The sequence below is a fragment of the Mauremys mutica genome, chromosome 5 (genome assembly GCF_020497125.1).
Source record: "Mauremys mutica isolate MM-2020 ecotype Southern chromosome 5, ASM2049712v1, whole genome shotgun sequence".
Lineage (NCBI taxonomy): Eukaryota > Metazoa > Chordata > Testudines > Geoemydidae > Mauremys > Mauremys mutica.
Window position 1 is genome coordinate 24,839,107 of NC_059076.1, and position 24,498 is coordinate 24,863,604.

The 24,498-nt window shown below is 40.0% G+C and overlaps 2 protein-coding genes across 8 annotated transcripts in view; both read right to left on the reverse strand.

Moving 5' to 3' along the window:
• LOC123370703 (broad substrate specificity ATP-binding cassette transporter ABCG2-like) overlaps window positions 1–9,207 on the reverse strand; it is a 33,032-nt gene extending 23,825 nt beyond the window's left edge. For 3 of the 4 annotated variants that reach the window (XM_045017420.1, XM_045017417.1, XM_045017419.1), the window contains exons 1-6: window positions 8,934–9,207; window positions 5,597–5,823; window positions 4,635–4,694; window positions 3,935–4,049; window positions 2,200–2,352; window positions 988–1,145 (exon numbers count right to left, since the gene is read on the reverse strand). In XM_045017420.1, the coding sequence (XP_044873355.1) occupies window positions 988–1,145; window positions 2,200–2,352; window positions 3,935–4,049; window positions 4,635–4,694; window positions 5,597–5,823; window positions 8,934–9,170 (950 nt within the window). In that variant the 5' untranslated portion in view covers window positions 9,171–9,207. Of the gene's footprint in view, window positions 1–987; window positions 1,146–2,199; window positions 2,353–3,934; window positions 4,050–4,634; window positions 4,695–5,596; window positions 5,824–6,155; window positions 6,233–8,933 lie in introns of all 4 variants that reach the window. The other variant, XM_045017421.1, reaches the window with a different exon arrangement.
• Window positions 9,208–9,509: 302 nt separating this feature from the next.
• The window catches only part of LOC123370704 (broad substrate specificity ATP-binding cassette transporter ABCG2-like), a 36,727-nt gene continuing 21,738 nt past the window's right edge, over window positions 9,510–24,498 (reverse strand). For all 4 annotated transcript variants that reach the window (XM_045017423.1, XM_045017422.1, XM_045017424.1 and 1 more), the window contains 8 exons: window positions 23,366–23,613; window positions 20,116–20,198; window positions 18,363–18,452; window positions 17,600–17,724; window positions 15,872–16,026; window positions 14,751–14,840; window positions 13,828–13,922; window positions 9,510–12,349 (listed from right to left, as the gene is read on the reverse strand). In XM_045017423.1, coding sequence (XP_044873358.1) covers window positions 12,199–12,349; window positions 13,828–13,922; window positions 14,751–14,840; window positions 15,872–16,026; window positions 17,600–17,724; window positions 18,363–18,452; window positions 20,116–20,198; window positions 23,366–23,613 — 1,037 coding nt within the window. In that variant the 3' untranslated portion in view covers window positions 9,510–12,198. The remainder of the gene's footprint in view (window positions 12,350–13,827; window positions 13,923–14,750; window positions 14,841–15,871; window positions 16,027–17,599; window positions 17,725–18,362; window positions 18,453–20,115; window positions 20,199–23,365; window positions 23,614–24,498) is intronic.

Genomic DNA, 24,498 nt, shown 5'->3' on the forward strand with positions numbered 1-24,498 from the left:
GGAAGGAAGCAAATGTCTCCTGGCTGCTGCAGCTCCCTGAAACCTGTGTTGCACCTTGCCATGCCCTGCTGCTGAAGGAGACTGACCCAGGCAAAGAGCTGCCAGGACTGCCATTCACCAGATACCCTAAAGAGACCAGGGACAACCCTGAGCTGCAGGTACATGATGGTGGGCAAGCAGAAAGTAGCCCAGGGACAGCCAGCTATAGTTAGGGTGACCAGATGTCCTGATTTTTATAGGGACAGTCCCAATTTTGGGTCTTTTTCTTATATAAGCTCCTATTACACCCCCCACCCCGTCCTGATTTTTCACAGTTGCTGTCTGGACACCCTAGCTATGGTCCAGTTGTATTGTTGCCTGAATCCAGGTCAGTGTATTGTGGTTGGATCCCCCCTGACCCCGTGATGGAACCATCTGCCACTGTTAGGGCCCTGGGGTAGGACCTGGTGGAGTAGGGTGGGCCTGGGACCCGTGGGGTGGCAGCTTCTTCACCTTAGGCCAAGGGGCCTGCATTTGTCTGCCATCTGCCTGCGCGAGGATGACAGACTGTCTGGTGTCTCACCCTGCCTGAAGGCCTGAACTCCCTAAGACTATTTGATTCCTCTGTCCTGGCTGAGGGCTGGATCCCTGAGACTGTTTGTTTGCCCTACTCTATCCTGCCAGAGAGGCCTTGCCCCCACCACTTGCATCACAACTCCCCTGAAATAGGGGCAGCATCCCAGTGATGTAGTGAGGTTGTGTGGCCTCCCACTGAGCCAGAGAGGGAGGGATGACTGCTAAAGCACTCCACTAGCTGATAGAATTAGAAGGCAATTCCATTTGTGGAAGCCTGCAGTTTCCATTCCCTTACATGGGAATAACCCAATCATAAACCAATACATCAGGCTGTGACTATTCCTAAACATATATTAATTCCAGATATGGTATATAAAATACACTTCTATCAAAGACAAGATAGTTCTTTCCCGGTGATTCCATTGCAGTCACCTTTTCAGGAGCAGCAAGACAGCATTGGCAGTGCTGGCATCTAATCCAGTAGTTGGTTCATCTAAGAACAAGACTGCAGGGTCAGTAATGAGTTCCATTCCAATATTGGTCCTTTTTCTCTCTCCCCCAGATACACCACGAATAAACTGGGTGCCAACCTAGTGCAAAAAAAGCATCACATCTTTAAAAGGAGGTTTCTTAATTAACTAATTTTTATTAACCTTCTCAAAATCCTGGAAAATATTAGAGCCAACTTCAGGTGTTAGATCAGAAACCAATATTTATATGAAACAAACACATTCACATGATTTAGTGATGAAATGATAGCAATGCATCAAAAATGAAAAAATTAACCAATTTTCTAACAAAAAAATTAAAATACAGTTAAGATGGTAAACCAAGGTAGCTTTTTAAAGAGTGCCTTATTAGAATGCTGTAAATTTAAAACAAGAAAAATGTGTCTCTATGCTGCTAATCCCCAGGACTTTTAAGCACCTCAGGATTAAAAAATACATATAGACTTGTATTTAGTGTGTGTGAATGGTGCCACAAATGGTGGGATGTTGGGGAGCAAAGTGCAATTCTATTCTGAAAAGTGAGTATGAAAAATGCACCTTCTAAATCCACAGATCAGCTCCCTGCATGTATGCAAAGTCATATCTGATTACTTTCAGGACAAAAATAATTTGTACTGCATTTTATTCCTATGAGAGAGACTGAGATGTCATCTGTTCTTTTAACAGAATTATTTAACTTCCATTTGCTCAACTAATCAGTGACATCTGTATATCCCCCATTCGAAGTATCACAAGGCATCATTTGATATGCAGAATCTTTATTATTCATGATAAAGTGCTAGAAAGAAACAACTCAGCTTCATTTACAGAACCCAGGGTTTAACTACAGAGATGGAAGCTAGGAAAAAACACTTTCTGAATTGTAAATTGAATACATTTGATATAGAAATCACTGAGATACTATGTATAGAACATCACAATGCCATTTTCAAGTCTCTTTTCGGGGTAGAAGTATACTTTTAAGGTAGTCTTAACTCTGCATTTCCTGCTTTTCAAATGTTTGCTGATTGTAACTGCAACATTCTAATTAGGTTGGTTTGTTAAATGTTATGTAATTACAACACTAACTGTCTCATACCTCAGCTTTTTGTTTGGTAATATTAAATACCATGTCATGCTATGCCATGTGTAGTACCTTGGAATCTGCCACTTTGGCCAAACCCAGTTCCCTGATGATTTGGTTCACCCGTTCCTTCTTTTCCTGTTCAGACACGGTACTTGGCAATCGAAGTGCAGCTGAGAACTCAAAATTTTCTCTCACTGTCAGGGTCCCCATAACCACATCATTCTTACAAGACACAAAAATATTAGCAAGTTTTAGTTTCAAGCTTAATTTTTCCTTTATTTATACCATGCAAGAATATTGTAACGAATAAGCATTAACATCTGCAGGAAGGGAAAACTGAACAAGACCAAAGTTCACAAATATGATACTTTTGATACAAGAGTCCAACAGAGCTTCTTTCATCAACAAGCAAAGTCTTTTCAGATATATGCCTCAACCTTTACAATTAAATTCTCTTTACTTTTGAAATCATATTAACATTGTTTAACTTCTCACGGTGGTATCTGTACTGAGGGATTTTGTGCCAGTGAACTAGGGAGCTTCCCCAGCCCAGAGAAGTCTCAACCTCTAGTGGTCTGTTTACTTGTACTGGAGAATGCCTGGCTGTGGTCTGTGGAAAGAGAAGCCCAAACCCTTACTGTATTGGATTCCTAGTACTAGATCATATAAAACCATGTTTGCCTACACTAGCTAGTTGGCTTCCTTCCAGTAGCAGTGTGGACATACCCTAAGCTCTCTCTAGGACATTGCAGTTGGAGGCAAAAAGAGCAAAGCAGAAATCTGAATATAAAAGTAATAACAGGACAAATGAAAAAACTGTAATGTAAATAACTTTGTAAAAAGCGAATACAATTGGGCCCTTATCCTAGCTGACACCTCAAGACAATACTGTAATAAAAATAATATTGAAATAAATGTAAAGTAGACACATCTGAAAGAATCAACAATGGGGCACGACTTACAAGGAGAAGCTGAGGGAACTGGGGTTATTTAGTCTGCAGAAGAGAAGAGCGAGGGGGGAGCTGCTTTCAACTACCTGAAAGGGGGTTCCAAAGAGGATGGAGCTAGGCTGTTCTCAGTGGTGGCTGATGACAGAACAAGAAGCAATGGTCTCAAGTTGCAGTGGGGGAGGTCTAGATTGGATATAAGGAAACGCTATTTTACTAGGGGGGTGGTGAAGCACTGGAATGGGTTACCTAGGGAGATGATGGAATCTCCATTCTTAGAGGTTTTTAAGGCCCGGCTTGAGAAAGCCCTGGCTGGGATGATTTAGTTGGTGTTGGTCCTGCTTTGAGCAGGGGGTTGGACTAGATGACCTCCTGAGGTCTCTTCCAACCCTAATATTCTATGATTCTAACTGCAGGTCATTTTCCTGCAAATTTTCAGCAACAATTAGAAACATAACAATTGGGTTGAAAATAAGAGAAGATTTTCTTTGTTTTTAACATCTTATTGTAGTCTTTGAGGCCAATGAAAATAAATTCAAATTCAGGTGAAATTCAGTCAGATCCAGTATAATAACCAAAGTGTAGTAGAAAATTGAAAAACTATCAAATGTCACATGAGGTGTTTGTTTACGATAGAAAAAAAAATATCAAAAAATGGGACACTAGAAAAAGAGTAAGAAACACTACACTGGTTTCTACATTTTGTATCAGGTTCTTTTGTCAATAAATTTTATACCATAATTCTCATCACAGGTCTGTATGAATCAATTAGTGGTTAGTTTTAATCCAGATTGTCCCTCTCTCTCTGGAGGGAAGTTAAAACAGTAAAGGCAGACAGTAACTGCAGGCTCATTTACCTGTACCACATATCCAGAGATGCATTTAAAATTGGCAGGCCGAGGAGCTCCATTTATCAAAATCTCTCCAGAGAGCCCGTGAGGATCTTTCCTTGCAGCTAAGATATCTAATAGCCTAGAAAAAGAAAAATCAGGCTCCCAAAAGGGTTCTGAAGAGGAAATCTTTGAACAGTGGAGTAGGTAGAAGATAAATTTGGCATACAAATCCAGTTAACAAAATGTGTTGTGCGCACAATTTTGATGCTGAAATGCAAGCCCAGCTTTTCTCCTGTGACAAGATCTGCTCACTCAATAAGCAGAGGTGGGACTGTCAGAGTTAGGGCTCCCTGATTTTTAGGAAGCTTTTGTGCTGGCCTTGGCAAAGGTTTGAGCAGCCTATTAGCTACTGCAATTTATGCCAGCTGGAAAAGGTTCCAAAATTTAGATTTACATCACAAATTTAGTTTGTACTCCTAAATCAAGTAGCTGAACTCCAGATACTTTATTTTTGAGCATGGAAATCTGAATTGTCGTTTGGGTGATAAAGATACAGTTTGGGGCATATTAAGAATTTGGGTTGAAGCCAATTTGAACACTTGGCTCTTGTGTTCCTAATCATCCGTACTATAATTATGCAGGCACATTTTCTGTTTGGCATGGTTTTTCCACGTGATGAATATGGATAACATAAAACAAGTCCTTTCATTGCTTCAATACTTACGAAGATTTGCCACTGCCAGTGGGTCCCAAAATTGCGTTAAGACCTGGTCTCATAATCCCACTGCAAACAAAAGCAACACTTCCTGAATACATGGTTCTATTTGTAGATTAATTCACTTAATTTGAAGGCCTTTTTTTGTGTGTGTGTGTGGTATTGTAAAAATCAAATCCTTTGGGAACTGGTGATGTTCCTCAGCTATGTGAAATAACAAAATTATAAAAAATTTAATGATCTTCTAGCAAGTATTTTTAGTTTTGAAATACTAAATTATATTTCAGAGTGGTAGATGTGTTAATCTGCATCAGCAAAAAACAAGGAGGAGTCTTTGTGGCACGTTAGAGACTAACAAATTAAAAAACAAAAACCCCACACTTTTAGCTTCTCTTTTTCTCCCAAAGTTCAGGTCCAATTGCATACCTATACACATTTTTCCTGAGAATTTACAGTTTATGCCTACAAACTGGTGACTTGCACACAAACGTGATTAGACATCTCTTTGCCATCAGAACTAAGGTAGGCCTTGAGTTAAGCATCTGGAAAGTGATTTTCAAACTCTCAAATACATCAGAATTTCAATATGAATCACAAATTACAACTGAACTGTCAACGCTTCTATATAAGGGTTCTAAACTACCAGTTCAGATAATTTCTTCACTTTTTTTCTTTCAAATTATTATACAACATTTAGAAAAGTAATAATATATCAGTACAGCATTAAGTTTAAATAACACACAACTGATGTTGTAAACCTCATGTATTAAATGTATCAATATCACATTAATTCTGTTTTATAAACTTATACTAAAGTTAACATATAAAGTGTGAATTCAAAAACTGGGTTTTTACAGTCATTTTATCAATCATTCCTGAATCTATCTGATGGATGTTGACATGAGGTTGTTGACTAAGTTGTATGAAAAAGAAAACAAACAACATACGCTAGACCTTTTTTAAATACATACTTGATATCTTTCAAAATTTGCTTAGGAACGGCTTTTTGACAATATAAAAAGCCACTCTTCACTTTCACTCTGTAGCAGATGTTGTGAAAGGTCACAGTGGCTTCTGCAGGAAACTTTGGCTTTTCTATAGAGGACAGTTTTCTCCAGGGGAAGCCATTGGTACTTGGTTCTGATATCTGAATACTGCTGTGTGGCTGGTTCTCTGTCATTCTGGAAGGATGTTTCTGCTGTTTATAACAAAAATAATTATAGTAAAAGTTACTATTTTTAATTTTTTTTATTCACAATAAAAAAATCAATAGAAACAAGTAGTTAAAATATAATTTTAATGTTTTGTTGTGGAAGAAACCTACATGTATGGTAACATTCATGACATTCTCATATCCTATTAATTCCTCTTTTAAAAAAAACAACTATATAATAACAGGAAGATTTCAGTCAACCACAGCATACCAAAATTGAATGCCATTATCCGAGAAATGACATATAAATACCTCCTGACACTATTATGTCTTTTTTTTTTTTAAATAAAGCCCAATTCCTTCAAACTACTATTTACCTGTTAGCCTTTTCCTCAAAGCATTACTCAGTTTTTGAACCCACCAATGAACAAATCATCTCCATAAAGTTACATATCTGGAAAGAAGGCAACAGCAGAACTTTCAGTCTTTACTAAACAAGATACAATATTTTGCTTTTTCATATTGTAACTTGAATATAATGCAAACAAGAGCCTACAAAGAGACAAGACAAGTACCACACCTGTATTATGGCTAACTTTGTCCACTTTTATATTATACTTAATAACTCGGGCCCTATCAATTTCACGGCAGTGAAAAATATGTCACGAACTGTGAAATAAGTCATTCCCCATGAAATCTGATCTCCCCGTGCTGCCGGGAGCGCACCAACCAGAGGCTCCTAGTCCAGGCCGGGCTGGGCCGGGACAGTTGTCTTTCCCCTGCACTGCCGCTCTCAGTAGGGAGATCAGACCCACCACCAGAGGCAGCCCAGAGCTGGGCTTGGGGCTTCCACCACCAAGGATTCTGCCAGGGCTCAGGGTGCCCATTTTTCCAGGGACCCAGAAATTGGCCAGGGCCCCTGTGTTAATCCACCACTGGCAGGTACTAGCAGCTATAAACCCTCAGTTTTGGTGCTCCCAACAGCAAGGGGGAGATGCCTGCAGGAACCTCCTCCAGCTGCAGGAAGCACTGGGGTTGCTGCCCAGCCATGGAGCTTCCCGCAGCCAGGGGAAGTACCCAGAGGTGGGTCTGATCTCCCCCGACAAGGAGCTGTGCAGGGGAAGAGCAAGTCCTGTCCCTCTCCAGCCTGTGCAGACTAGCAGATAGGAGCTCCTGGCTGGGGCACATCTAGCAGAATGGGGAGATCAGACTCCTCTCCACCTCCAGGAGCCTCCTCCCTCTTCAGGAAGCTCCACTGCTGCTGCCTTCAGAGCCCAACTGTGAAGGCAGCATGGAAGTGAGGGTAGCAATCCTGCGACACCCTTACAACAAATTTGCAAAGTCCCCCCACAGTGCCTTTTTGAGTTGGGACCCCCATGGTTACAACACCATAAAATTTCAAGATGTAAACAACTGAAATTGTGAAATTGACCAATTTTAAAACCCTCTGGCCATGAAATTGACCAAAATGGACCCTGAATTTGGTAGGGCCTTATTAATGATTTAGACAACATAATGTTCAGTGCAATGACTATGTTTGTAAGTGTCACACAGTTACAGACAAAAAATATTAGATTGTATGTGGGGGAGGTATAGATTTATAAAATCAATGTAAAGAAATGAAAGGGTAATAAGACTAAAAATAAATCAACCAAACCAAGAGTTATAAAGACTCAGTGATTTGAGTATATATTTATATTTATAATGTACTTACAGAAGTGCTTTTCATACAGACTATTTTTTTGCACAATATTTACTATTGTTTAACTTTACTTTAAATGAGAACTAAAAACATTTCTATAAAGGGACTGAGGGTTATCTAGTTTCTCTGTCACTTCTCTGAAAGGATATTTGTATGTGGTTGGGGTGTAGATGGGGAGGTGTATGGGTGGGGGATGTAGATGTAAATTGGGGGGGCAGTTGTGTATGGGTAGGATGATGTATGTATTTGTGCAGTGCAAATTGGGTTATAGATGTGTATGGGGGTAGGTATAGGTGTATGGGTGGGGTGTAGGTGTAGATGGGGACTTTAAGTATGGATGGATGGGGTGGGGTATAAATGGAGGTGTAGGGGTTTGGATGGGGTGTAGATGGGTTGTATAAGGTTTGGGTGTAGATGTGTATGTATGAGGTGGGGTGTAGTTGGTTGCGGTGCAGATGGGGTGTAGGTGTGTATGAGCAGGTTGTACATGGTCAGGGTGTAGGTGTATAGATGGTTGCGGTGCAGATGGGGTGTAGGTGTGTCTGAGCGGGTTGTACATGGTTGGGCTGTAGGTGTAGAGATGGTTGCAGTGCAGATGGGGTGTAGGTGTGTATAAGCAGGGTGCAGATGGGGGGTTGTACATGGTTGGGCTGTAGGTGTAGAGATGGTTGCGGTGCAGATGGGGTGTAGGTGTTTATGAGCGGTGTGTAGATAGGGGTTGTACACGGGTAGGTGTAGAGCTGGTTGCGGTGCAGAGGGGGTTGTACATGGTTGGGCTGTAGGTGTATAGAGGTTGCGGTGCAGATGGGGTGTAGGTGTGTATGAGCGGGTTGTACATGGTTGGGGTGTAGGTGTAGAGATGGTTGCAGTGCGGATGGGGTGTAGGTGTGTATGAGCGGGGTGTAGATGGGGGGTTGTACATGGTTGGGCTGTAGGTGTAGAGAGGGTTGCAGTGCGGATGGGGTGTAGGTGTGTATGAGCGGGGTGTAGATAGGGGTTGTACATGGTTGGGCTGTAGGTGTAGAGATGGTTGCGGTGCGGATGGGGTGTAGGTGTTTATGAGCAGGGTGTAGATGGGGGGTGGTACATGGTTGGGCTGTAGGTGTAGAGAGGGTTGCAGTGCGGATGGGGTGTAGGTGTTTATGAGCAGGGTGTAGATGGGGGGTGGTACATGGTTGGGCTGTAGGTGTAGAGGGTTGCAGTGCGGATGGGGTGTAGGTGTGTATGAGCAGGGTGTAGATGGGGGGTGGTACATGGTTGGGCTGTAGGTGTAGAGATGGTTGCGGTGCGGATGGGGTGTAGGTGTATATGAGCAGGGTGTAGATAGGGGTTGTACACGGGTAGGTGTAGAGCTGGCTGCAGTGCAGGGGGGTGGTACATGGTTGGGCTGTAGTAGGTGTGTAATAGTGGGGTTGAACCCCTCTCCCCGCAGCACAGTTACCGTCACCCTTACCTTGCACGGCTCACGGGGGAGTCGTGGCTGGATTTTCAGCTGCTGCTGGGATCCCGGCCCCGCTCCCGGCCCCTGCGGCAGCGAAGCGCCTGCTACCGCCCCGCACTGGCCTGCGCAGCAATGGGCAGGGGAGAAGGATGCGCGGGCAGGCACGTGCCGAAGTAGGGTGGCGGGTGCTCGGTTCGCGCTGATGGGCTGGGACGCGGCTCCTGGCTTGGGAGGCTCGCGCCTGCCCATCCCCCTCCCCCCTTCTCACTTCTCAGGCAGCCCCTCTCGCCCGCGCGCAGTTGTCTCTCCCCTCCCCCCCCCCCCCCCGCGCGTGCAGAGTAACGGCTTTAACGGCTGCCACTGGGAGCGCGCGCCCCTTTCAACGGCCCGGCCAGGGACGCAGCCGCCTCGTCCTTTGTTCTCTGCTCCGTGCGCGCACACTGGCGCCGTCTGTTGTGCCCCCTCCCCCGCTCAAGAAAAGCGCCTGAGGAAGAGAGCGCAAGTGTGTCGAGTACAGGCGCTTCTTGTGCAACTGACAACATTGAAATCAAAATCCCCCCCCTAAAAGTTTAAAAATAAACAGCGACATTATTCACTGACGCTTTATTTTTATATATAAAAATACATTCTGCCAAGGGTATCGATGTGGTTATCCTGGAAAACTGTGCAATAAAATCCAATATTTTCCTTTTAATATTGCCCAGTTATAGATGTGTGATGCCAATTTCAAGAACCCCGTGTAAATGGTTGGCTCTAACAACAAAAGAGGGACTAGGAAAATAATGCACTAAAATCAGTGGCACAGTCAGATAAAGGCTTTATTTGTGAGCATGGTACAAACCATTTGCTTAGGAACCTGTTGATTTTAAGGCCATGGCTCTGGTGAGCTATTGGCTACTTTGATGGTCATTTACCTTGACTGTGATAGATGATTTTTAGAAGATTTGCATAATAAATATCACTGTTACATACAAATTTGCTTCTGTTATACAGGAATATATCATTTGCATATACTGTACAGTTCAGATATCTCACTGGAGATTGTGACAAAACAGCTTATTTTGTGACAGGTCAGAAGGAAGACAAGAATCAAATAGTACATAGTATTATTGGAATCAGTTCAATGACTGTTAAGAGGTACATTTTATATTTTAATTAATGGAACAAACATACATAATATGAATAACTAACAATCAGTTCTACCACCCAAAAATTTGTGTCAGCCACTCACATTGCTGTGTGACTGACCATTATGTCCCGAAAAGGTTAAAAATAAAATTTCAACCATTCAGAAACCAGCTTATTCACAGATGCACAAATGTGTTTCTAAAAGACTGTACTTTCCAGGAGTGACTTGCTGTGATTGAATGAAGTAAACAGGCATGATCTCTATGCTAGTCAGAATGTCAGTATATTGGATAGTGGCACAGTGAGGAACCATCACTGTACCAGCATCCATCAGACACTATTACGAACCATGTTATAAAATCAGTTATGAAACATGGCTTCATACTTTTGATAAATGCCTTGGTAGAAAATACACAGTAATTATATTTTATCTGTTACATCACTATGGTTTGAATTCACACGTTAACTGGGTTTCTCCCCATGACTTTAGGAAACAGCAGTAGCTACGATATAAATAGAATTAATGTCAACAACAAAGGTCTGAAACATTTGGAAATTTTAAAACTACAGCTTACCTGATTTATTTTGCTAGTAACCTAAAATAAAGAAGAGGGAGGATTTCGGTAAAGAAAATACATGGAGAAGAAAATTAAAAATGGCGGGATACCAGCTTTTAGGACTTCAGGGAAAACCATGCTGCAGTGTATTACAACCCACGTGCATATAAAAGGGCTCTTCAATTTTTTCAAAAAGTGTTTTACTGACACTTCACTAATGACAATGCATATGTTCTCAAGCCCCAGACACAACCTTTTCTGTCCACCATTGAGAAAGATAACACAAAAACAGGAGGTACTTCACATAAGGAAATTTAAAATGCAACATAAAGTGATAATTTATTTACTTGTAGAGACTACATGTTAATGTATTACAGCTGTAGTATGTTATTAAGGCAGTGTTGCCAGCTTTCACTATTTGATCATGAGTCTGGCGATGCTTAGTGTTTTCCTTAAACCCTCAGTGGCTGGAATCAAGAGATTACATGAGAATCTCAGCTCTCACTTCAAAGAAGTTTGTAGCCCACGTGGTTACAGAATAAAGCTTGAAAACATGAAGCAAATTCACCCTAAGAGCTCAGAAACCAGAAGACAAATAAAAATAACCAAAAAATTATTACTTTAAAAAAAATCTCACAGTGGAGCTAGGACACCAAAGTAGATTACTGGTCTGTTGCTGCATGGTAATTTCTGTGTTCCTAACTGAAACACTGTGCAAAGAAAACATACATTATATTTGGCATGTATATTTTAATGCACATTTTCCCATGCATGATAGTTAAGGTTTGTATTCAGCAATAAATATTTCCACATTACCGAAGCCATGCAAACCGATTTTACATCTGACCAGTGAGCAGATGTGAGAGGTGGGGCAAAGCCATAACCTCACCTTCTGCCTGTTTCTCCTTTTGCGGCACTGCACCCCAAGGAATAAGACACTCCCAGCATGCCCCAACTAACCACAGGGGCTACAATTCTTCCTAGTTCTTATGCAGACTACACAAAGGTTGGCAGCTTCTTAGCCTTCCCCACCTCACCACCGACTATGCAACCATATAAGGGCCAGGCAAAATCTGGCCCATGGCAAATATGATGACTACAATGTGGTGGAGTGTGTGTGGAGGAGGGAAATAGGAAATATTAAAATATTAACTTAGTGTTCCAGGACTTTAAAAATAGATTATTTTTTGGGGGTCAGAGTATCACTCTGGATGTGCAAAATTAAGAAAATAAGTCCAACCATGGAACCTTTTCTTTGTGGATGGAGCCATTAATTATTACCACTTCATAATTGTTCTGTATTTTAACAAATAGCATGCAGTAAAAAATTGCCTTTACAATTGGTCTAATGACGAGATGAATACTGATATGTACATTTCATGACCATAAAGAAAATTCAGGCATACTGTACATTTCCAAAAAGTGCATTTCAATGAATATTTAGTATTGCTGAAGATTTTTGTTAACTTTGTTAAATTTTGAGGCAAGAGGTAAGATACAAAAGAGTACTATTAACTAAAAATCAAGTCAGTTTTCTAACTTATAAAACTATCCAAACAGTGTGAATTACAGTTTATTTACACTTTTTTGTTTTAAGATAACTTCTTCATGAAGCGCAGTTTCAGATAACTAATTGTAAGGAAAATTAATGTCATGCATGCAAGAGCCACATGATTCTGCCACAGGCCCCAGGAAGTTGCCTCAATGCCTTGGCTTTTCAAATATTCTTCTCCGGTACAATACCTACAAATACATACAGAGATTTTAAAAAGTGAATTCTTTGTTAGGTGTCTGTTATGTTATGTTCATTTAAGCTGGAATACCACATGACAACAAAGGCATTTTTGCAGCAGCCAAGTCTTAAGAAAAATGCATGGAGACATTTCACATGTCAGGAGTTCCTGACCCCCAGAACCTAAAGATTTAAATTCCATTTTTTCTTCTCTTGATTGACTTGAGATAAGATTACAACACCTTACACACATTTAAACTACCCAGAAAGGGTTGTCCAGTGGGTAGGGTGCTAACCTGGGACTGAAGAGCCCAAATTCAATATCCAGTTCTGCCACAAACTTTTTTGTGCAACTTTGAGTAAGTCACTTAGGGTGCATCTATACTTAAAATGCTTCAGTGATGCTTCAGCACCACTGTAGTACCTCAGTGACGACACTAACTACCCCAACGGCAGAGGTTCTCGATGGCATAGGTACTCCACCTCCCCAAGGGGGGGCGTGGCTAGGTTGACAGGAGAATTCTCCCATCAACCTAGCACTGTCTACACTGGAGGTTAAGTTGGTTTAACTGCTTCAATCAGGGTGGATTTTTCACATCCCTGAGTGACATAGTTATACCACCCTAGTTTCCTAGTGTAGACCAGGCCTTATTCTCTGGATATGTCTACACTCCATCTGGGAATGAGCCTTTCAGTCCGGGTCCACAGACTTGCGCAAGCCCTGCTAATACTAATCCGCTAAAACTAGCTGTGTAGATGTTGCTTTGTTCAGGCTCTCAAGCCTCCCTTCCATGCTTGGGAGACCCAGGTGCAATGTCTACACAGCTAATTTTAGCATGCTAGCATGAGTCCCACTAGCACAAGTCTATAGATGTAGGCTGGGAGGCTTGTTCCCAGATGCAGTGTAGACATACCCATTGTGCCTCCCCAGTCTGTAAAATGGAGGATAATAGTACTTCCTTTCCCCACAGTGGTGCTGTGAGGATAATTACATTAAAGACTGTGAAGTGGTCAGATACTATGGTCAGGGGATCATATAAGTACCCAAGATAAGAGATCATTTTCTTTTCAATTTATTATTTTCTTTTTCATGTTGTATGATTAATAGTTTTGTAGCAGGAGAGGCTACGAGGAGAGTGGGTGAGTAGATATTGCAAGGTTGCCTGATATGCTGTTGGGGGGGGGGGAAAGTGTTTTTGTTTTAATAGACATAATGAATGCAAAGTGACAAAGGCATATCAATATTGCTATGAATACCTTTACTGGTTGTTTTGCTAATGGCCTCTATAGCATGTTATCTTAGCACATACAATGGAAAAAACCAAACGCAAATGCTTTTTTTCTTAATACTAAAGAAATATTACTGTAAAGAATCCTACTGTAGGAGGTGAATGCATGTCAAATTCTCGAGCACTCAAAAAAACGCTTGCAGTCTTGTAGATGCCTTGTACAGTAGTGGGATTCATTTTAATGCAAAATATATACTTACGGTTGGCTAACCCGCGTGCAGTTCGTATCAGTCTGACTTGTATTAGTGATACCAGAGCAAAATTTCAGATCAGTAAATTCATTAATTTGCAAAGCCTTTTAAGATAAAAGAAAAAAACTGAATGACTATTAAAGAGATGACAAACCAACTGGATGAGATACTTACTAAAAATCAAATTTAACTTAAAAAATGTTATGGCATCATAGCTTATGATCTCAGACAAATCCATCTTTTCTAACAGTGGCATAGCTGATTTTGTTGTAAGAGTATAGTTGTATACATGATGTAAGACTATAGTTTATTCAGCACCCCATATGACAGAGGTCATCTATACAGCAGCTGTCTAACCCAGCGCTTTCAAAAGACTCCATATTTTCCATCATAACTGCATTACTGACTCAGCTTCCTAAAAATAAGATCATAGTAGTTAGAGATGGAAAAGATCCAACTCTTATCCAGTCCACCTCCTGCAATTACTCGTATGATTCCACCTATTCACTTTCAGTTTTTTTAAAAAAGCTAAATATTTTCTGTGACTGAAGCAACTATGTGAAAGACAGCAAATTTCTTTTAAGTAATACAATACTATTTCATTTTATATAGTGTTTTATGCAAACTGTATCCCAATATAGTTATAACTGAGATATATAGTTATTTAAATACCTGCACATCTCTGCACATTTGAACTGTTTGCAGATAGGAGACACTTAACCTCTTACAATCACTTTTAGCTGCTGTATCCATAAATGCCTCATGATACCTGACTAAAGTATGCCATGTCAAGTTTTAATTTCCATATGTTTAAATAACTTGCTCTTTACTCACTAATCTATGATACCTGGATTCATTTCTCCCATCAGATTCAGATGGTCCATTTTGACAAATACTTCTAAACACAATGCACAGGAAAACATAGCACTTACTGTCATGCCATATCGAGGGATGCTGAAATACTGCAGCCAGGAAAGCCAAGACATGACGCTTGTAAGATTTACCAACAACCCAGAGAAAATCTGTAGACCGTAAAGACACAATAAAACATCTAAGTCCCAGAGTCACCATTACTAATCAAATGTGCACAAGTAACTCCCATTAGGTCTATATGCTATACAGAAGTCTGGGTCATATTACAGTGGAGGATAATAAGGGGTTCATATCCTCCAGTCAGAACACACAAGTAAACTCCTATAGAGGATGGTTGCTGGTGTACTATGCTTTTAGTTGTTAGGGAAGAACCCCAAATCAGGTTTTTGCTAAGCTACGGTTTTTATAATATGAAATTGTATTTTCTATTCTCCAAACTCTGCCTTTGCTTCTCTATGGCAACTAGACAAAAACAAGGCAGACAGGCACTTTTGAAGAGCCACACCGAGAATGTTCGGAAAAAGTTTTCCTCAAGTGGCCCTGAGATCGCTGTCCAATGCGGCGTTTCCCCACGTGGAAATCTGGACATGCTTCTATCCACACTGCACTGCAGCCAACTCACATCTCTTTTGTATGTGGCCTATTAATAGATAGTTGGGTTCCTTGTTGATGGTTAGTAAGTTAGTGGTCTCATAATTTAAGGGACTTTATCCTTGGCTCAGGTGAGGAGAGCAGTGGAAATGTGAGTCTAAGCCACTTCTCTGCTCCCCCAGCCCTGGATCAGCTAAGGTCCTCTCTAAATCATGCTGGCTGCAACAGTCTTACAGGGGACTATGCACTAGTTGCAGAGCAGATGGAGCATCATGCACCATGCCACATCCACTCTTAGCTGTGGCATGATCCCTCCCTTCTTCTTCCCAATTATTTTCATCACTAAACTTGGCCCTAACTAGAACATCAGATCCAAAACCCACCTTAACCCCAAATTTCTAGAGAAGTTCAGAAACAAGCCTGAACTTTGCAATTTTGGTTAATGTATGTACTGGGACAAAGTGGAACATGAAAGCCCCAGATTCTTGATCTTTTTGCAGAATTCAAATTGAGATCTCAATCTGGTTCTGAACTTCACAGTTGCTTGGGTTTACGTCTAAATAAATAAAAACATAATAATGCTACTCACAATCATAAAAACAAACGAGATGGTCATGAGTAGATTAGCTACAGCCACTACATTCTGTCCTGTTGCAATCGCTAGCGCCATAGCAGTGGCCGTGTAGGATACCATCATAACAGTAAACATCATTATAAAGAAGGCATCTGCTCTTGGCTTCAAACCTTAGGGAGCAGAACAAGAAGGCTGTTAGTATAATTTTGTCAGAACTTGTACCATAGTCAATGTGTACTATCTTAATGTATGTAGTTGGCCCCACTTATTAGAATAAATTTTGTGGGAGGATTGATTCAAGGAAATCTGCTCTCTTTACACCACCACACCATACACTTTGGATCACTGGCTGCAAGGCCCAAGGATCAGTGTCCCAAATTCCTATGCCTTGCCAGTTGGGGAAAAGAAGTTCAGACTCCCATGGGCACAAAGACTAGGGATTTTGTCTAGAATAGAACTGATGTTTATACAGTATTTGTGGAAGGAGATGGGGGATTGTAATGGACTTTTTCAATGAAATGGAGGGAGAAAAAGCTGTAACATGTCTCAGCCAAGCCAAGATAAAGGAGGAGACTTCCTGATTAACTAAGGGCTCAAGTTATCACCACAGAAAAACTGAACAAGAAGCAGCTCATGCCTCACCCCATACAGCAGTAGATCACATGCAATAAATATCCAATATTTCACCCGTTTCCATTGGGGATGGGACTCTCATGAGTCAGGGGTTGTTGGCAGCTGTAAATTAGGCATTAGTTTCTGAATCGCCCCTGTTTCACAGCCATGTAAACATTCTCTCTGTAGTCTGTATATCCTAATAGTGCGATAATGTCTCGTTTCTTTAAGGGAAAAACTCAGACTAGAGCAAGTGATGATTTTTGTTCTGTACTTGCATTCTGTTGACAGTGGTGCTGGAACAATTTGTATAGTGGGGGTGCTGAGAGCCATTGAACTAAGCTGTAAACCTGTATATAATGAAAATCACTTCAAGCCAGGGGGTGCAGCAGTACCCCCAGAACCCCTAGTTCCTGCACCTTGGTCTGCTAACATCTTATTATTAATTCTTTATTAAGTTTTGAAACATACTGAAAGTTTCTTGTCTGAATTTCTTGCTCCATTAAATATTTCAATCTGACCTTCCTGAAATGTGTAGCAGGCATGGTGTTTGAAATTGCATGAATGGTCTAAAATGGATGTCTGCAATTTTAAAATTGTCCTTACTACCAGGGGAAACGACTGAAAAGAGCAGGCTAATATCAGTTCCCAGGAGCTTGAGTTTTTATAATCACACTTTTCTTTTACAGGGGGTTTTATCAGCAGGGCCAAATGTAATGAAAAATATTTTGTGCTAGAATGATTAAAAGTCACTAAAAGAAAAGATAATGGCATGGAAATTAGCGAGATGGAACCATCTAGGAATGATGCTTAAACCCGTTTCCAATAAAAGTGCAGATGGGACATATCACAGACTATGACGAATGCTTGAAACTTTGCAAGTGTGCCCAGTCCAGCAAATTGCATAGCAGCACCAATGGCAATCTCATGACATTTCACTCATCAAGCAAGAGAAATTATGCCACATTGGTACATGGAGTTTAAACAGAGAAAATGATTTTTTTTTAAGTGGAAGAAGGAAGATTCCTGGATACCTGAAATGATTGACAGAGGCATAAAATGAGTGTACATTGTTGGTTCTGAAGCAATGTTCTTTTTAGTTTTAATGCAGCTTGTGAATAGGGCACTTGCCTAACATGAAATAAATTATACAGGTGAAGATGATACTTGGTAAAGTCCTCATGGGTATTAGATCAGCCATTAGCTTTGAGATGAAGTATGCAGACACTCTGTAGTACCCACTGATATATTCATGTCTAGAACAGAGAAATATATACAACATATTACAGATTATATCAATTATAAAGCAATCAAATCATTTTCACATATGGACAGGTTTTGATAAGTCATGCATGCAATTCCAGATGGAAAAATAAGACTGTATTTGTGCACATACTGTAATTACACATGCAAATGGCCAATAAGATGTCATTATAATTACATATGCAAATATACATGCATATTGCTGTACACAAACCTCTCAGAGTATGGCCCACAGTCTTTAGTGTACATCTTACATCATCAAAATACATTTAACTTACAGAAATATGTAATTCTCTCATTTTGTGACTCATAAAGCCTGTAACGTTCCAAGTATCCAATTAGTATCAACTCCATATGATTCTGGTAACAGAAGTGAATAGTATTTATCCAAACTATTAGCATTTATGGACAAAACCATCCAAAGAAATGATAATTGGTTTGCAAACAACTCATAAACGAGATTAAAAAAATGTTTGCAATGAATATTACTTGCAGTGAATAATTTGACCAGTCTGAATAACTAAATTGTCATATCTAAATGACAGTTTAGTAAGGCAACAAAAAAGACTAGCAGTTGAATAAGCATCGCTAACAATAAGCAGTGTTACCCATTACATCAAGCTTTACTTACATAAATATCTTTTTTTCCACAATAAAAAGTTCAATAGCTGAAATGCTGCTGAAACACTGGTTGGTGGTCACGAAGAACATTGCTCCAATTCTATGGTAAAACAAATATTTACACTTATAAAATCAGCTACATAAGTGCTTTATTCAGTTAGTTATTTTTAATATAGTTTCAGTAGTTTTTATAATAGACTATGTCTAAACTCTTCCAAAGAACTACTGGCATTCACTAGTATGTGCTTTGCTACTCCACATACTCCATAATTCATGCACAAATTGTCTGTTTCTCTCCTTATTTCTCAGTCGAGATTTAAAGGTGTAAACTGTAGGATGGATTTATATAACTAAGATTTCTTTACAAAATATAAATGGAAAAAGTATATTTTATTATGCTTTTTTTGTCTTGTTGGCTTACTCAACTAATTCACAACATTTAATAACCTATCACCAGAGAAGCAAGGCGTCATTAAGTGAGATGTCATTAGCACATGAATCCTGAATAAATGTGTCCTTAAAATAGGCTTGGGAAAACAAGTAGAAAAGTTTTAAACCATCTTCATTCAAACTGCTAAACCATTTTTCTTCATAGTTGTATAATTTTTTAAGTTTCAGTGAGATCTACTAAACAAGTTAAGAGACTCAGCCCACTCCTGGTTAAGTTAATGGTAAAACTTCCATTAACTTCAACGGAAGCAGGTTTGGCCCTAAGACTGAAGCTTTAGCAAATCTTGAGCTAACTGAGTTCAATGTTTATGACTGGAATATGTGGGTGACATCTGTTGCTTGTCAGAATGAAATGAATGAAAAATGATTTGACTGACTTTACTCAATACTTTGTTTAAATCACCTTCAGACTGAGCACAAATATGAGTTCAAAAATTTGAGTCTACAAGGAATTTGAGAAAATTATGAGCAACTGGAGATGGGTTTACCTGCAAAAATGAAAGGCAAAAATTGTCAAATATGGATGCCAAATTTAAGCCCCTGGCATACACAGATTCTGAGACACTTTAATAAAAATAGCCAGATTTTAAGAGGTACTGACTACCAACAGCTCCCACAGTTGCAGATGTTCAATCACTCTGGTAATCAGGCCACTTTTATTTAGGTACCAAATAGAAATTTAGGCCCCAGTCATTCACACATTAAAGTAACCTTTTTAGGTTCACCTCTGTAAAGTTAAGCATGTGTATAAGTGCTTGCAGAATCAGGGCTTTAGTTGCCTAACTTCAGGCAACTAAAGTCTGAAAAATTTGGCCCTTGAATTTTACCTCAGGGAAGTCTTTCCAGATACTGTTTGTTTAATTGTTGAAGTGATTAATGTACAGTTATGCATTTTGAATATTTTGTATAATTTTCAGGAATCTTTCACTGCAAACTTAGGATCCAGTGCTGCCACCCTTACTTGCAGTGCAGAGTACCTTACTATGCAAGTAGCCCCACTGATTTCACCAGGACTACTTGCACAAGGTAGTAGACAACATGAGTGAGGGTTGCAGAAATGGGTCCTTAGGCCTTGAGTCTACAATGAGCTTCATGCAGGTGAAGGGATCTAGCCACATAGAGCTCATGGCAGGACCGGTGCTTATTTTGTAATTTATGATTTACAGGTATGCATTTGTTCTAAAGTGGTAGTTATGGTATCTCACAAAAGACAAGAAAAGTTCATTTTCAGCCTCAAAAATTTTCATTATCTTATGATGGTAACAGCAAAGTTTTGTCAGCCCCGTTGAGATTCGCTCCCTGAGTTGACTAACCTGTTTTGCACACCGGTAAGATCATCTTTTATCCCAAAGAAAATGGCACCTACAATTAGTCCCAGGAAAATTGTAACACACAGCTAAAATAAAATAAAATAAATAATTAACAAAGAGAACTACAATTTAAATTTGTATTGTAATGAACTTTTTTTTTAAAGTTCAAAATTGCAAAAACTACATAAAATATTTAGGTGGTGAATACAGATGGAAAAGAAATGTACTCATGGTACCTAGATAGAGGGTGATAAGAGATGGGAAGATGGAGAAGGTCTAGAGCAGCGGTCGGCAACCTTTCAGAAGTGGAGTCTTTCATTTATTCACTCTAATTTAAGGTTTCGCGTGCCAGTAATACATTTTAATGTTTTTAGAAGGCCTCTTTCTAGAAGTCTGTAATATATAACTAAACTATTGAATCTAAAGTAAATAAGGTTTTTAAAAGGTTTAAGAAGCTTTATTTAAAATTAAATTAAAATGAAGATCCCCCCGGACCGGTGGCCAGGACCCAGGCAGTATGAGTGCCACTGAAAATCAGCTCGCGTGCCGCCTTTGGCCAGGGCCGGCTCCAGGTTTTCTGCCGCCCCAAGCAGCAAAATAAAAAAAAAAAGCCGCGGCAGCGCGATTGCACCACTCCACTCTTCAGCAGCAATTTGGCAGCTGGTCGTTCGCTCCAAGGGGGACTGAGGGACCCACTGCCGAATTGCCGCTGAAGACCCGGACATACCACCCCAATAGCGGCCCAAGTGCTGCCCCTTGGTAGTGGCCGCCCCAAGCACCTGCTTCTTTAGCTGGTGCCTGGAGCCGGCCCTGCCTTTGGCACACGTGCCATAGGTTGCCTACCCCTGGTCTAGAGCATGCAAAAACTCGGCGTGGGAACCACAAATGCACTTAGATGCCTAAATCCCAGACTATGACTATTTAAGTATTTATGCATAGTGGAGCAGTCATTAGGCCAGAAAAGGGGTGGGGCGATGACTCAGTGGTTAGGGAACCTACCCAGGTCCAGTTCCCCTGCCCTAATCACACTTTCATTTTTTTATCCACAGTGGAACAGCTTCAGCAAGAGAGACTGAGGGAGCCCCACCTCAGAATATTCCATAGCTCAGTAGTTAGAGCACTCTTCTGACAGGTGGGAGACTGCTGTTCAAATCCTTTCTCCCCCTCTGGCAGAGAAGGAGGATTTGAACATGGGTCTCCCTCATCCCAAGTGAGTGTTCTAATCAGTGGACTGAAACTTATAAAGTAGCACCATCTCCACTTCCTCCAGTGGCTGTTTCTGGGTGGTGTGAAGCAGGTACCTAACTATCTCCACAAGAAATGCCTTAGGTAGCTATGCTGACTGACTCCAGATAATGGGTGCCCACTTGTGGATTACTAAATAGAGCTAGGCCCCTCTCTGCCTCCTGGATTTAGGTTCCTATCTTCCAGATTGGGGAGGACTCCCGCCTCTGGTCAGTATCTCCCATTGACTAGTTTAGGCAGCTCTGACCTCACCTAGCATGCTGGCTTTTGTGGATTGTTGGTTTGGAGCTGCTGGTACCCTTTTTGCTCTAAAGAAGGGCAGGATTTAACCCTAAGGGCCAGATTCTTACAGCTTTGCACTAAACAGAACTCTACTCATGCAGTAAATGCTACTCAACATAAGTAGGGTATCAGAATCTGGCTCTGTGTAAATTGAAACACGCAACTTGGAATTTTTTTCAATAGCAAAATTATCAGTGAATCCAGTGATATAATCTGGATGATTAAATCTGTATGTCACAATTTTTTAAGACTAAGCAGAAGTGAAGAAAATCTCAGCAAAAATGATGGTATCGGGCAGTTCAGTCATGGTTAAGCATGAGGGATGCATGAGTCTTAACACTGTAAAGCATTTGATACGTGGTACCATATCATTAAGAACCTGCCGAAAGGACCAAATGTCAGGGATAATTCAGCCACTAAGCCAATTGTAGTGGGGAAAAAAGGATCATATCAAGACCAACTTGGAGAGGATTAGCAAACGTGGCTTAATGAACTGTGTACCATTTATAGACTGTGTTTGAAATCCATTCCTAATGAGGTTTGGGAGTTAGAAAAGATTGTGAGAAAAAAGTCAGGACCATTAACCCTGGAGTATTAGAAAGCTCTTGTAAGCATAATTCTTGTCACAAGGTCAAGCTTTTGCAATGCAATTATTTGAGATATCCATACTATCAACATACAGATATAGATACACACACTCAAAACCTTTTAACTGGATGGATTCTGAACCGATTTCCCCTTTGCTATTGATTTTATTTTACTCAAGATGTTTTTTTCTTAATCCAGATAATTTAGAACGGTGATAGTGTACAACTGTTATTATGGGTTCGATCTCCTCTCGTATTACTCAGATAAAATTCAAAGGGGAGTGTTGCTGGATTAAGGACCTCAGGATCAAGACGATAAATGTTATTTCCTAATTTCTTATTCCCCAGAAGAAATCAATAACAAATTCTTTATTTAAAGGCAACTTGTAGATTTTAAAAATCCATGAACATTATTATACTGTGCTGAATTTCCAAAAATGCAATGTTAAGAAGGTCATGTAGACTCTGCACTATAGAATATGCTTCCCCTCCTTTAAGACATGCTACATCCAATCTATGTTTTGTATTACATATATTTTACATAACATATCATGGTCCTCAGGTGTAGCCATTTCAACGTTATGTGAAGTTGCATATATATATTAGGAGACCATGAGACTCTCTTTGACTCAGCTACTAGGACATAATTATATGTTGAGAGTTAATTTACTTTCCCTTTGTTAAAAAAAAAAAGAACGCAGTGGGCCAGATCCTGGCGTACAGATGACTTGCATAGTGCACAGATCAGAGGTGAGGATGAGATTCTGAGGATCAACTTCTCAGTGTACCACGGCATGGTTGCAGGGGACTACTTGCAGGGTAAGGTACTACTTATTGTGAGTCAGTGTGGCAGAATTGTGTCGTTAATGACATAAGTGTGAGGAGACTCAGGCCCCACACACACTTAAAATAATGGTAAATGTAAGTTAATAAATTGTTGCATGTCCATGTCATGCTGATTATTTGGGATCATTTAGCCTAGTATTTTATGGCACAGATTTTCAGATACTGACCCCTGTTTTAGATGCAAATTTTAGGCCCAATAATTTGCAGGTGCAAAAATGTGCCTAGCCCATCTTCAAATATAAATGGTCTCTAAATCAAATTGGACTTAGAACTGTTATATTAACTATGATTACCTGAGCTACGGAGGCTTGAGGGTTGCCTATCAAGTTTTTAAATGTGCGTTTCGACACCCACTTGAGCTGATGAAAGAAGGAAGTGGTATATGTAATTTGTCTGAAAATTGTCTTCACTTTCTTTTTATTCTCCAAAGAAAAGTTCTGTAATACTGCTTTTGTTTCTCTGTAGTAGGTGGAACTGGAATAGTGCTCTGCTAAGTTCTCTGCCAAAGTCTTATCACGGTTGATGTGTTCTTCAATGTTATCTTCAGGTTAAAGAGAAAAAATATTTGGTTACCTTTATTGAATTCATAGAAAAAAGTAATTCTCCAGCAATCAAGCCCAAAGAGTTATGCTAGAGTTTTGGTTACTAAGCAATGAGATAACTAAATAGGCCATTATAATTGATAAATTAATACATTCCACTCAGTCTAGAAGTATGAGATACAAAATACTGTGCACCTCCAGGGCCAGAGAGAATCTGTCCCTGTGTTGTCGATCAGACAATACAATTTACGGCTATATCTGCCTGTTCACCAGAATCGGTTGATCTATATCAGTTTGAAATCATTGCATTCATTTTGGTTTCTCAAATCTACCAAGTGTGAAAGACTCAATAAATAAATAAATAAATCTTCTAAACAATTCATGATTAGAATGATAAAACACAAGAATTGCATGGGCAGAGGGGGGGATTTCTCTAGATCTTATAGGCCAAAGTTTTATATTTTATCTACATTGTGCAGCAGAATTGGTACTTTAATAATGGTTTGTTTAAACCATTATTAAATCAGTTACACCTGGCCAATGGTGAATTCATTTTTATATTATAGTGCGGAAATGTCACTAATATGCTAACACTCAGATTTATTTATTGAAAATACCGCAGCTTTTATTATTTTTGCACTTTTGTTTTTTGTTTTGTGATTAATTCAATTCTGGATTGTTACAGTATAGGTTTTTGGTGTCGGGGAACTCGCCCTCCTCATCTGGAGCTTGATCCTGCACTCATTGGAGTCAATGGTAAAGCTCCAATTGAATTCAATGAAGCAGAATCAGGCACTTGTTTGTTATAGTCTCTGAAAACTACAATATTCATTTTTTAGTTTAGGGCAAAAAAACCCACTAGCAATTACTTTAATTCAACAGAA